The following is a 13,867-nucleotide window of genomic DNA, read 5'->3' as shown; positions in this document are numbered from 1 at the left end:
CCAGACTGTTGACTGTGGCTTGCTAAACACTGTATGAACTATGCCTAGACTACCATTCTAGCCTTTTTTTTTGTCACTCCCCCCACCAAACATTTTTTTGTAGCTAGTGTATAGTATCATATATAAGATTTTCACTATAGCATTATTTATAATAGCAAAAAGGTATGAAAGATGTATTAAGCCAGGCACAGTGGTGGGCACCTGCAGTCCCACCTACTCAGGAGACTGAGGCAGGAGGATCACTTGAACACAGGAGCTCAAGCCTAGTCTAGGCAACAAAATGAGACTGTCTCAAAAGCATAAACAGAAGACTTACATAAATTATGTTATGTCTATGAATGTATAAGTGTATTTTGCTTCTCTGAAGAAATAGAACATATTTAATTATAAGAGGAGATTTAATGCATTGGCTCATGTGATCGAGGCTGATTGGCCCCACAGTGGCCATCTGCAGGCTGGAGAGCTGGGGAAAGCAGCCACTGCTCAGTCCAGGAAGCCGGAAGCCTCAGAACAAGAGGCACTAAGGATGTAACCCCAGGACAAAGCCAAAGACCTGAAACTCACCCTGGAAAGTTGCTGATGCAAGTCTACTTTCAAAAACTGAAGAACCTAGAGTTTGATGCCAAAGGGTGACAGCAGCCGGGGAAAAATGTACCATTCAAAAGAGCTGAGCCTGCAGGAGAGCAAGTTTCTCTGCTCCTCCACCTTTTTGTTCTATCTGGCCTTTTAGATGGTGCTGCCCACATCCAGGGCAGGTCCTCCCCACTCAGTTCACTGACCCACATGCCAGTCTTCTCTGGAGACACCTCACAGGCACCCAGACATCCACTTTACCAATTGTGTAGACATCTTTCAAGCTAGTCAAGTTAACAACCAAAATTAACCATCGCACCCTGTAACAGAATGCTGTACAATTGCTTACAACAATAGTGTACTATGAAACTATCAATCAGTAACAAAAACCAGAAAATCCCAAATACTCAGAGATAACATACTTCTTTTTTTTCTTTTTCTTTTTCTTTTTTTTTGGTACTGGGAATCGAACTCCGGTCCTTGCGCTCACCAGGCAGGTGGTGGAACCACTGATCCCATGGATATTAAAAGAATACTAAAGGACAATTCTATGCCTACAAATTTGAAAACTTAGATGAAATGGACCAATTTCTTGAAAGACATAAATTAAGAGAAACAAATAATTATAATAGGCCTATACAGTATCTACCAAAGTAATTGAATCCTGCTGGGCATGGTAGCACACATCTGTCCTCCCAGGAGGCTGAGATGGTAGAGATCACTTAGTCCAAAAGTTCAACACCAGTCTAGAAAACATAGCAAGACCTCAATCTCAAGAAAAAAAAATTGAATCAATAGCTAATAACCTTCCAAAACTAAAACAGTAGGCTCAGATGGTTTCACTGGTGAATCCCACCAAAAATTTAAGAAAGAATATCACTTCTTACAATCTCTTCCAGAAAATTTGGAGAGAGGACAGTTTCTAACTAATGTTTTGGTTTTTTTGGTGTTTTTAGGGGGGTTTTTTTTGGGGGGGGGTACTGGGGATCAAACTCAGGATCTTGTGAGGCAGGCGCGGTGCCACTGAGCTAAATCCCCAACCCTCTAATTAATATTTTTGAGGCAAGCATTACCCTAATACCAAAACAAGATAAAGATATTACAAGAAAGGGAAACTGCAGACCAGTATCTCTCATGAACAGACCCAAACTCTTTAAAGTGGTTTGTTAGGTTCTATGTGACATAGACCTATCTTACCCTTCTAGTCTCATTGTCTTGTCACTTTCTTTATCCCCAAACATTTTGTTCTGGCCAAATGCTCACTTTACTGAAGAAAATGATGATAATAATAGTAATAACAATAGCATCAAATATTACAATAACACTTTTTCATTATAATGGCTTTTGTAATGTATCAACTTGGCTAAGAAAAACATGTTTCTCAGTATTCCTTCAATGAATGTTTCTGGTTAGAGTAGACCACAAGAGATATATTTGTGCAGAAGGGCAAAAGTGAAGCATTTTGTTATCTATGCATGGCAAGTTGGAGCAGGTGCTTTTGCAGTTCACATATGTTGCACATATCTGCAGCTCACCTTGACGTGAGGCAACAGGCAGGCCTATAATAGCTCCTCCTGCCCTTGGGTCCTCCTTCAACTTCTCCTTCTCCTGGGCCAGGCATCTCCTGAGCTCCTTAACAGAGGTGGCAGCTTTTCTCGCAGGATACCTACTTTATCAAGGTTGGAGGCAGTGAGAGCTGGCGTGGGTTCCCACCCATCCTCATGGGTTCCAGTTTGTTGTTGTTCTTCCCGCTTTACATCCATCTTCACTTCTTGATTGTCCTGTAGACTTTCAGCTCCAGGATATGACACAAAGATGACAGCCACACAGACTATGAAATCAGCACTTGTGTAAAACCCGGTTACTGTAATAAATCTCTTGAGGTCCCCTGGGGATGTGGTTCAGTCATGCATAAGGCCTTGGTTTCAATCCTAGCACTGAGGGAGGGAGGGAGAGAGGGAGGGAAGGAGGGAGGGAGAGAAAAAGAGAGAGAGGGGAAGAAGAAGGGGGGAGGAAGAAGGGTAGGAAGAGGGGGAGGAGGAAGAGGAAGGAGGAGGAAGAGGAAAAAGAAGAGGAGGAGAAAGAGGAAGATTAAAAGGAGGAGGAGGAAGAAGAAGGAGGAGGAAGAGGAGGAAGATAAAGAAGGGAAGAGGAGGAAGATAAAGAAGGGGAAGAGAGAGGAGGAGGGAGGGAGGAAAGAAAGAGCGAGAGAGAAAGAAAGATAATCAGATCAAAATTTAGAAGGAATATTCGCTGCTAAGTAAAGAATGAATTGGAAAAGAAGCTCAGTCAATAGGGAAAACAGGTGTCTTATCAAACTGCAATTTCTACTAGTCTTTACTTTTTAAAACTCTATATATAATGTATGAACTAATTTCTAACACATTCCTGAGCTGCTGTTTTAATTTTGACTTCCTGCTTTTCAATTTCAGTTTTTAACTTCCAAGGCCTGCCTCTTAGTCTTGTTCCTTGATCAGAAACTAAAAATGGAACCAAAAAGAAGACGGCATAATAGGAGGAAATTGCTCAGATATACACACAGTAAATGAGATAAAACAGAAATGACAGAAGGAATGTTGATATAGTGATGGGTGGGAGTGGTAGAAAGTAAGCTACAGAAATCCTTAGAGACCTTGAATTTACACCAAGAGACATAAGAACTAGGGATAGAGAGGTATATGCCCATGTCTTGGATATAAATCTTCCCAGTGATCCATTGGTTTCTCAGAATACTGAGGTTAGAGAAAGCAAACTTATTTGTTCAATATCTGATAGTATTTTACTGCCCTAGCATATAGGTGAGAATTTTACTCACCAATACTAATTCAATATTATCATCATCATAGTCTTCAAGATGAATCTCCTAAGTCCAGAGAACTTTGGTCAGAAATCCTCCAAAAGTCTTTCTGCAAACGAGCCTAATGAGACTTATTCTGAAGGACTAAAGTGCTAATGGCTTTCTTTTGGAAAAGGGATAAATTTCCTCATCAAATGTAGGCTCATTCATGATTCATTTGTAGCAGTGTTTGTAACTCCCAGCCCTAGACTGAACCCACAAGATCAAGGGCTCAATTCATAAACCATGGAAAAGAATGAATATGGTGTACAGGATTAGAGCTCTACTTCCACCTTGTCCTAGCTGTTCTCTGGGCCACATTTTCCTCATTTCTGAAATAAGAAAATTATTTATTCCTCATGGGGTTGTTTTGATAGTGAAAGATAACTAAGTAAAGTTTCTATCATAAAGGAGGTTCCCTGTGTTATTCCCTTTATTTTATGGACACATGCCCTGCTTCATTGAATTAAAAAAAAAAAAATCCCCTGTGATGGCATACAAAGTTTAGGTCTAAGTTTCATTGCAAAATGTGGTGATACATGGTGTGATTTAATGTGCATTAATTGTCCTCAGGAAACTACTAGATCAGAATGTAAATGAACTACTAAGGCAAGTGAGAACCTTACAAGAGAAAGAGAATCAACTGGAAATGACCAGTTCTCAGAAACAAGAAGCCTTACTTAAACAATTCGAAAATGAAAAAAGAAAATGCGATGAGGTAAGAAAGTAAATAGATATGCCTAAGTTTTCTTAATCACATAGACCTGAGTAATAGTGACGTATTATTGAGTGCCTAGCACTTCACTCATTCACTTTAGTCATGGATCTGCCAGGAAAGCTTAATCTACTGTGGGTGTGTCGAGTGCCAGTGGAAGGGAAATGGCTTCTCTCTGCACTGCGAGGTTCTTTGGCTGGGCTACAAATGAAATTGACATGACAGAGTAATTTTAATTAGGTACACATGCAAGGACATAAAACAAATGTGAGACTCAAGAAGAGTCTGATGATTGAAATTTGTGTGACATCCTGAGCTACAGAAAGGAATGAGGGCTTGGGCCTCTGGGGTGTGATGGGGACAAGTTATGGGGGTGTGTGGAGGAAATGTGAGGTGAGTAAAGATTGTCTTGTATGCAAATGAAAGTCTCTTAGGTATAAAAGTTGCCTGTGGCAGCCCTCTTCCTAACACAGATAACTTGTACAAGTCCAGATTTCCTGTATAGATGTAAATTTCTTCTACAACAGGACAGCTTTTCAGAGCTACTCCTATGTCTACAGTTTCTCAGAATGACCAGCTTGAAATATGCCAAAGAAGTATATTTTGGGGTGGCTCATTCCAGTCTCCTGTTGGGGCATGTGTTGGGATGTTGGGATGTTGGGGTGGTGTGTTTTGAACCCCAACATAAACAAGAAGGGATTTAACACAGGAGGAAGAATTCTCACAAAGCTGTTGGAAAGGACAGCAGGGGGAGAAAACAGATCAGAAGGAACTGCTGTGGGCTTTCAATAAATCTAGTTCAGAAGTCACAAGGAAGCCATTTCCTATGGCACCAAAATGAGGAATTTGCAGGACTCTCCCTGAACCCCCACAGTGCCTCATCTGCTTTCTGCCCCTTCATCTACCTGCTAGTGCTAGAGGAGAAAGGGGGAATAAAAACTGTTAATTTTTTTTCTCTATGTTTACACTGTAACTACCTCCCTCTAGCTCTTGGGTTCTTGTTTTGGGGCAACAAAGAGTGAAGCCAACAAAACAGCACAAAGCAAGCAGTGGGGAATGGCCAAAGGTGTGTTTATTAGAAAGAATAAAAGGGAAAGCTCCCTGCTTGTCAGAGAGGGGTTCCATAAGGCATACACCATAGATGCTTAAATCTACTGGCTTTTTATACAGTTTTGGTATAGATGAATGTGACAGAAAACAGGGATGCTCTTCGTTGCTAGTAGGCCTTTGATGTCCAGAAAGCAAGCTGCTTTGTTTGCATTTTACTTTCTCCAGGGCTCCTCCCATTTGCTTAGGGACCTGTTTTTTTGTCCCTAGCATTTCATTAGGGCCTGATACTCAGCTTTCTTAAGTTAATTATTTGAGCCCTCTGATATGTTAACTCACTTAAGCCCCAACTTTTAGTTTACTTCAGGTTAACTATTCAGGACTTGTGCCCTATCTGCCTAGCTTCTTTTCTATCTCCTGGCTTTAACACTATTCACATTTCTGACGCCAGATGTATGTTTCCCACACACACACCAAGCAGCTCTTCAAGGCTATGTGTTCCCCACAGGTGTATACAAGTTCAATTCAATTCTGACACATCTTCTTGGAATTAGCATTTGATTCCTTTAGTTAAGGGCTCCATGCCACAAGGCTGTCCCACTTCAGATGCCAATTGCAAGTCCAGTTTTTTGCCTGTCTTTCTGACCATTAGCTATAAATCTGGGGTTTCTATAACCTACTATCAGGTTTGATCACTTGTTTGAATGGCTCACAAAAATCAGGAAAACAGCTGATTTACTAAGTCATTTGCTTATTACAAGAGGATACAACTCAGGAACAGCCAGATGGAAGACATGCATAGGGCAAGGTGGTGGGAAGAGCCATGGAGCTCCCATTCCCTCTCTGGACACACCGCCCTCCCTGAGCCTCCATATTTCAGCAAGCTGGAAGCTCTCGGAGCCCTGTCCTTTGGGGGCTTTAGGAAAGCATCTGGATTTGTGTTCTGCATGAAAGCAGTTTGGAAGTCATCTCCATTTTATCCCAACGCAAATTAAAAGCTGAACAAACTGAAAAAATCAACAGCTCTTCTTCCTCCATGAAAGGGATGAGATCACAGGCTGCCCCTGAAATTGAAGATACCACAGACAAATCTAAAGAATCACAGTTTACCAGAGTGAACGCCCCATGAGAAATAGTCCCTGGGTAGGGCAACCTGAAGTGTTAATTGATGAATTATTGGAGGCATGGTGTATATAAGTCTGAAAGATAACTCCAGGGGACCCAGTCATTATGGGGCCCCCATATTTTTGTGAGTTTTGCCTCCTGGAGCTTACCAGAATCCTAGAATGAATATCTGAGAAAAGTTCCCTTGTGCTCCTGACAGGGGAATGGGAAAAAAACCATTTTGATTTTTTTTTTTTACTTTGCAGTACTATAGACTAAACCCAGGACATTCACACTGAACTATATCCCCAGTCCTCTTTTATTTTAGACCAAGTCTTGCTAAATTGCCAAGTTGCCCGTGCTGGAGTCAAACCTGTGATCCTCCTCCCCTTAGCTTCCCAGGGTGCTGGATTATAGACATGCACCACTACATCCAGCTCATTTTGAACTTCTTAACAAGGTTTGCCCTGATGGGAAACTGCTTAACCAGAGCCTACCCTGATAGGGGTTTGTTGGAGCCTAACTGACCTAGGAGAGGGAAACACCCAACTCCTGACAATTCTGTCCCACATAAAGGTGTATGTGGCGGCGGGGGTGGGGGGGTGGAGGCTGGGTACCTGTGTGAAACTCACAGTCCAGAAATTACAAGCTCAATAAAATCTAATCATAGGACTGCAGGATGCTACCCATCCCCCACACATACAGACACCTTACCAGCACCTTACTAAAGAGGGGACATCACTGTAGGTCCCATAAACATTGAAATACTATAAACAGCTATGTGCCCACAAAGAAGATAACATGGATGGAATGGACCAATGCCTTGGTCCTCATGTGGCACATGGGATGGAAAGGCACAGTCTGCCACATTCATTCATAAAGAAATGGACAATCTTGGGGGTGGGGATTTAGCTCAGTGGTTTCACCGCTGGCTGTGCAAGTGCAAGGACCCAAATTCGATCCCCAGTACCAAAAAAAAAAAAAACAAAAAAAAACCAAGAAATGGACAATCTAATAGAACTATAACTAGTAAAGAAATTGAGTTTTCAATTAATAACCTTAAAACAAAAAATATCAGGACCCAGCACCTGCCTAGCAAGCAGGAGGCCCTGAGTTTGATTCCTAGTACCAAAAATAAAAAAGAGAAAAAAAGCATCAGGACCAGATGGTTTTATTGGTAAATTCTACCAAACTAACTTGCTTGCTTTCTTCTCTCTTTTTTCTCTTTCTTTCTTTTTCTTCTACTTCCTTCCCTTCTTTTTGGAGTAGTAGTGATTGAGCCCAGAGTCTGCACTGAACTACCTCCCCAACCCTCTCCTTATTTTTTGAAACAGTCTCACTAAGTTGCTAAATTTCCCACCCTTGGCACAAACTTGCAGTCCTCCTGCCTCATCCTCCTAGTGTGCCGGGATTACAGGCATGCATCACTATGCCTGGCTCTACCAAACGCTTAAGAAATAAATTATATCAGTTCTTGATTTTTTGGTACCGGGGATCGAACTCGGATCCTTGCACTTGTGAGGCAGGCGCTGGAACCACTGAGCTAAATCCCTGGCCCCTGATTATACCAGTTCTTTACTCTCTTTCATAAGGAAAAAGCAGAAACTATACTTCCTAACTTATTCTATGAGGCTAAAATTACCTTAATACCAAAACTAGACATTATAAACATACTACAGATCAGTATCTCTTATGGATGTAGATATAAATATCCTCAATAAACTGGGCATGGTAACACATGCCTATAATCCCAGCACTGGGGAGGCTGAAGCAGGAGAATCACAAGTTCAAGGCCACCCTGGACTACATAGGGTTTTGACACATCAGTCATGGCCTCCAGGTCTGTGAACTGGCTCAAATCTAGGGACTGAGCACAAACAGGCCTTCACGCTCCCCCTCTGTCATTTAAATTGGGCTGTTCACCAGAAACAAGGGGATTTACTTATTTAAAAATACAATTCCTGCCAGGGATTTAGCTGCAGTGGTTCTCCCGCCTGCCTCACAAGCACAAGGACTGGAGTTCGATCCCTGGTACCAAAAATAAATAAATAAATAAATAAAAATACAATTCCAGAAAGATTTAAATCTCATCTATTTTAGTACTATAATCACTTTGACTAATTCATCACCACTAGATTGCTATGAAATCATTTGATCATATCCCTGGCTCTGTTACCTACGAGCAGTAATAATGCCCATCTTGTATCTGGGATTTAAGCACTGCTGCTTGACCCCCTGACACCTTGTAGTGCAATCAACCCAATGAAAACCAGGGAGCCACTTCAGCACTGGCACCTCCCACCATCTTTTTCTGCAGGTTCTCGTTCTAGAGCATTTCAAGTAATCTGGTGCTCACTCGCCAGTACTTGGTGAAGCCTTGGTGAAAAGAGTATATTCTGGACCCTCGTGGTTTTGAGATGGATGAGCAGCTCACTTGTGATAAATCCACTCTTAATTTTCTGTGTTCTGAAGCCTTTAGTTTCCCTCTTCTCCCTTAAGCATCTTTTCTGGGAGGCAGCTGGGGATTACACCCAGGGCCTTGTGCATGATTGACGTGCTCAACCACTAAGCCACATACTCAACCAGAAGTATGGTATCTTCAGGCGTGGAGATATAATCCCAGCCCTTTAGGAGGCTGAGGCAGGAAGATCATAATTTTGAGCCTAGCCTGAACAATCTAGTGATTTAGGGAGACCCTGTCTCAAAACAAAAACTAAAAAAAGGGCTGGGGATGTAGCCCTGTATGAAGGCCCAAGATTTGATCCCCAATACCATCAAAACAAAACAAAACAAAAAACAAACTATGGCATCTTTCACAATTTGTTTTGAGAGAGGTTCTCCCTATGTAGTTCAGGCTGGCCTCAAACTCAAGATCCTCCTGCCTCAACCTCCCAGGTGCTAGGATTACAGGTGCGTGCCACCATCCTTGGCAAAATATGGCATTTTACTGTCATTTAATATAGGTTGCTGTTGGGTCCAATTTTCAATTAGGCAAACTATTAAAGTCATCTTTAGATGTTTCAAGTTAACACATTAAATCCTTACTCTCCATAAGTGCATTAATGTCAATAAATTTGGCCTGTTCAATGTTATGGTCCTTCCTCACTAGTGTAATTTCTGATAAACTTAAATTGGCAGAATCTTGCCAGTCTTTCAATATGGCAGTCCCGAAGTCAGTCCCTATATTCAGCACCCCCCAGGGTGTGCTGGGACTCGACTCTAGTTATGCAGGACTGGAGGCTATCAGAAGTGGTAGTGATATAGAGGTGGGTCTTAAAAATAATAGGCATCTCCTTACAAGGCAACTGCCTCACATGAAAGTAATACAGAGTCCTCAGAACAAGGTGGTTAATCTCCTTAGCAGGAGGACTGCTTGTGCTGGCAAGAGAAGCTCACTGGATTTTCAGGTCCTCTTAGATGTTTTCATTTCCAACTCAGATCCTTGTTTTTCACATAAGAGTTCTGGCAAGGCCATAACATCAATTGGTGCTGTAAGTCTGCAACCCATTAAATGAAATTTGGGATTTGGTTACACTGGTCTTCTGGCTACAGGAGATATTACTTTAAGGCACTCACAGAAGCTCTCTGCTTCTCTAATTATGCCTTGTTCCAGTAATTAAATCCCCAAGTTGGACATTTTCTCCTTATAAGCTTATTACTATGGTCAGAGGTGACTAACTCACTCCAAGATACTTGTAGTTCTCAATTCCATTATAACATTCTTTGCACCAGTCATATGGTCTTGCAAATTGATAATTTAATGAACTCTTTTGCCCTGGGTTTCTAGTAGTAATGACAAGATCATATTGCAGGTTGAGCCTCCCTCATCTAAAAACTCTGAAATCCAAAATGCTCCCAAATCTGAAACTTTTTGAGCTAGGCATGAGAGCATGCTTATAGTCCCAGGTACTCAGGGCTAAGGCAGGAGGATCACTTGAGCCCAAGAATTTGAGACCAGCCTGCATGACATACTGAAACCCCAGTATCTATCTATCTATCCATCCATCTATCCATCTACCCAAGAAAATCTGAAGTGCTGACATGGCGTCACAGCTGGAAAATTCCAGATCTGACCTCATATGATAGTTCACAAAGTACAAGTCGACTAAAAACATTGTATAAAATTATTTTCAGGCTATGTGAATAAGATTAATTTTTTGTTTAGGACTCATCCCCACGATATCTCATTATGTCAATGCAAATATCCCAAAATCCCTCCCAAAATTTTAAATTTAAAATAATTCTAAACTCAAGCATCTTGGATAAGGGATATTCAACTTGAACCTTCAAATCTAACCATGCCAAGAGTGCACACCTGTAATCATAACACTTGAGAGGCTGAACCAGGAGGATCACGATTTTGATTCCCACTCAGACAATTCAACAAGACCCCTCAAAATAAAAAAAATTTTAAAACAGCTGGGAATGTAGCTCAGTGCAAAGGTCAGAGAGAGAAAGAGAGAGGGAAGGAATTATCTAACAAGGTCAGATTCTCAACTTGGCGTTTCTATTCACTACAGCTACTTCTAGAACCAAATACTTTATCAGTCAAGGTTAAACCAAGAGAAAAAGCTTTTATTTCATATACTTGTGTTATGAAAAAACAAACTGTCTTTTTTCCCTCTAATCTCATTCCACATCAGACTTCCAAGATCTCAGTAGGTGTGGGAAGCCAGGTGCAGAGGCACATGCTTCCCAGAAAGCTGGGAGGCTGAGGTGGGAGGATCCAAAATTCAAGCAGAGCCTGGGCAATTTAGCAATTTAGTGAGACCCTGTCATAAAATAAGAAATGAAAAAAGATCTGGGGATATAGTTCAATGTGAAGGCCCCAGATTCAATACCCAGTATCACACACACACACACCACGAAAAAAATGGTGTTGGGTTTCTCCCCACTGGCAGGCAAACAAGCAGTGCTACAGCAGTGAACACCAGCTGGGATGTCTTCTAATTTAATTCAGTCCTGACACAGTCTACAGAGATAGCACTAGTCACCACAGGTTGAGGCTCCACTCCCAGAGTGTCCCCACATAGACCCAGGAGCAAATCGAGGCCTGTGGCATAAACTGGGGTTCCCATAACCCTCTCCTCATTTCCATTTGTCTGCTGCAGTGGCTCTTAGAACTCAGGGAATGCTCCTCCTCTGTTTGCTGCTAATTACAAAAAGTATTCAAAGGGTACACGTGAGCAGTCACCTGGGGCAAGGTCTGGACTGGTCCTGAGGGTAGGAGCTTCTGCCTGGGCTTAGTCTGCAGTTCTTATTGCCTTCCTGCAAGGCCCTGTGTGTATGTTCTTTGGGGTTCTCTGGAGACTTCCTAGCGTAGGCTTGACTGCTAACAGTCTTGAGTGAGGAAAACCCAGCAAGGTCTGTCCTACCAGACTCTTCTTGGCTTCTCTGTGTAGCATTCTTTCCTCCAGGGCTGAACCCTCTGGTATGAGGAGGGTTTTATGAGTCTTATCAGACAAGGTAGGTCAAAGAATTTCTTTATGACCGGCTAAAGGCAGGGTAAGATCAGTTTCTATAACCTACCTTGGGGAGGGAGTTATAATCCAGAAACTGGAAGATTTTTAACATGGGGAATTAGATGTTTACAGAGTTATTGGCAAGGCTAGGGGAGCAAAAGTCAAAGAAAGCAACTGCTGGCTTTTAGGAACTCTGGAAGTGCAGGAATTATATGAAGCTACTCCAATCTCAGAAGCTAGAGGAGCTGTAACATTTTTCAGCAGAAAGCCTTTGCCAATTTACATTCCTTCAACCACATACCTTTACCAAACAGGCTATTCTTGTTTTTATTTTTTATTTTTTAATTTCCCCCAGCATATCAAGAGCAACCAGGAATTGTCAGAGAAGCTGTCTGAGCTGCTGCAAGAAAAGGAAGCTCTATGGGAAGAACACAAACAATACCTGACGCAGCTCAACCAGCAGATGAGGTAAATGTGCAGCAGAGACTGGGGAGCAGCTGTCCCTGACTGAGCAGCCGCAGGCAGTGGGAGGGTCCCTACAGCCAACTTCTCCGTGCCACTGAGATCTTCCTGTTTCCAGAACTTCCATCCACAGAGCTTTTCCTAGGAAGATATGGGGTCCATTGCCTTCCCAGGAATGAAAGGGAGAAAAGAATTACCACTTGTTGAGCTCTGTGGGTATCTAACTTATTTTGAACCCTCTGATTTGCCTTCCAGCCTTTTTCTTTTCACATACTTTGCTCAGCCTGAACCACCCTTTGCCATCTAAAATCTTCATTTCAACTCAGAATGCTTAGACTCAGTGTCATATCCTTAAAGAAGCCTCTCTTGACACCCCAGTCTGTGATGGCAAGGTGCTCATTCTTTGTATCCCTGTACCCCTTTGTCCATGCCTCTCTGTACTTATTTCAGAGTTTGTCACTGTGTTCAAAGAATGCAGTTCACTAGCTCTCTTCCTTACGAGGCTATAAGCTGTTCAAGGGCATATGGACTTTATCCACAGTCTCCTGTCCATAGTAGATACTCAAGTTGGGCCAGGGATTTAGCTCAGTGGTTCCGCTGCCTGCCTTTAAAGCGCAGGGTCCTGAGTTTGATCCCCGGCACCAAAAAAAAAAAGTAGATACTCAAGTAAAAGTTATGTCCCTATCCGGCCCAAAGGCACACAGTTGTAATCCCAGCTACGGTACTTGGGAGGCTGAGGCAGGCAGGAGGATTGCTTGAACTTGGACTTTAAGGCCAGCCTAGGCAACATAGTGAGAATCACATCTCCTTTTTAAAAATGGGGGGCCGGGGATTTAGCTCAGTGGTTCCGACACCTGCCTCGAAAGCGCAAGGTCCTGAGTTCGATCCTTGGTACCAAAAAATAAATAAATAAAAATAAAATTTAAAAAAATAAATAAATGGGGAGAGGGGATCCTGGGGATGTAGCTCAGTACTAGATTGCTTGCCCAGCCTGGACTAGGCTTGGTCCCAGTACACACACACACACACACACACACACACACACACACACACACACTTCCTGAACTTCCTTCTCTTTCCATTTCTAGCTCGTGATTCTGCCAGATTCCTTTCAGTCTCCTCCTCTGAAGTGTATGGAGCAGAGTAGTTCAGAGGATGGACTTTGGAGCCACACTGCCTGGTTACAAATCCTGGTTCTATTAGAAACTAGCTGTATAATCTTGGGCAAATTATAAAACCTCTGTGCCTGAGGGGTTTTGTTTTGTTTTGTTTTCAGTACTGAGGATAGAATGCAGGGCCTTTATACTCAGCTAAGCCCCCAATCTTTTAAAAATTTTGTGTCAAAGTCTTGCTAAATCACTAAGTTGCCCAGGGTGGATTTGAAATTTCAATCCTCCTGCCTGGGCCCCCTAGAGTGCCAGGATTACAGGTTTTTTGCCATTGTGCCTGGGTAGTTACTCATCTTTAAAATGGGCAAACTAGCAGTATTTAAGTCATACATTTGTTGCAAGAATTAAATGAGTGAATATATACAGTGGTGGCTTAGTGTCTGACATATGATGAGTGCGTTTATTTATTTGTTTGTTTATTTATTTATTTATTTATTTATTAGGGTTTCTCCATGACCCACTTCTCTGTAGTCTTCCAGTCTGTTCCATAGGTTGAAGT

General features: G+C 42.1%; 1 protein-coding gene and 1 long non-coding RNA gene across 31 annotated transcripts in view; one reads left to right on the top strand and one right to left on the bottom strand.

Annotated features, from left to right (window-relative positions):
• Positions 1 to 13,867, top strand: part of Ccdc30 (coiled-coil domain containing 30) — a 121,284-nt gene that overhangs the window by 82,286 nt on the left and 25,131 nt on the right. For all 30 annotated transcript variants that reach the window (XM_087215169.1, XM_087215155.1, XM_087215158.1 and 27 more), the window contains 2 exons: positions 3,983 to 4,127; positions 12,093 to 12,205. In XM_087215169.1, coding sequence (XP_087071295.1) covers positions 3,983 to 4,127; positions 12,093 to 12,205 — 258 coding nt within the window. The remainder of the gene's footprint in view (positions 1 to 3,982; positions 4,128 to 12,092; positions 12,206 to 13,867) is intronic.
• Positions 12,179 to 13,867, bottom strand: part of LOC147827177 (uncharacterized) — a 28,595-nt gene continuing 26,906 nt past the window's right edge. The window contains exon 3 of the long non-coding RNA XR_015452714.1: positions 12,179 to 12,364. This is a non-coding gene — a long non-coding RNA (uncharacterized LOC147827177). The remainder of the gene's footprint in view (positions 12,365 to 13,867) is intronic.

The sequence above is a fragment of the Heterocephalus glaber genome, unplaced genomic scaffold, assembly GCF_053883595.1.
Source record: "Heterocephalus glaber isolate CG9 unplaced genomic scaffold, H.glaber_assembly_v1.0 deba00001452, whole genome shotgun sequence".
Lineage (NCBI taxonomy): Eukaryota > Metazoa > Chordata > Mammalia > Rodentia > Bathyergidae > Heterocephalus > Heterocephalus glaber.
Note: the sequence above shows the minus strand (reverse complement) of the source record. Positions and strands in the feature narration are given on the sequence as shown.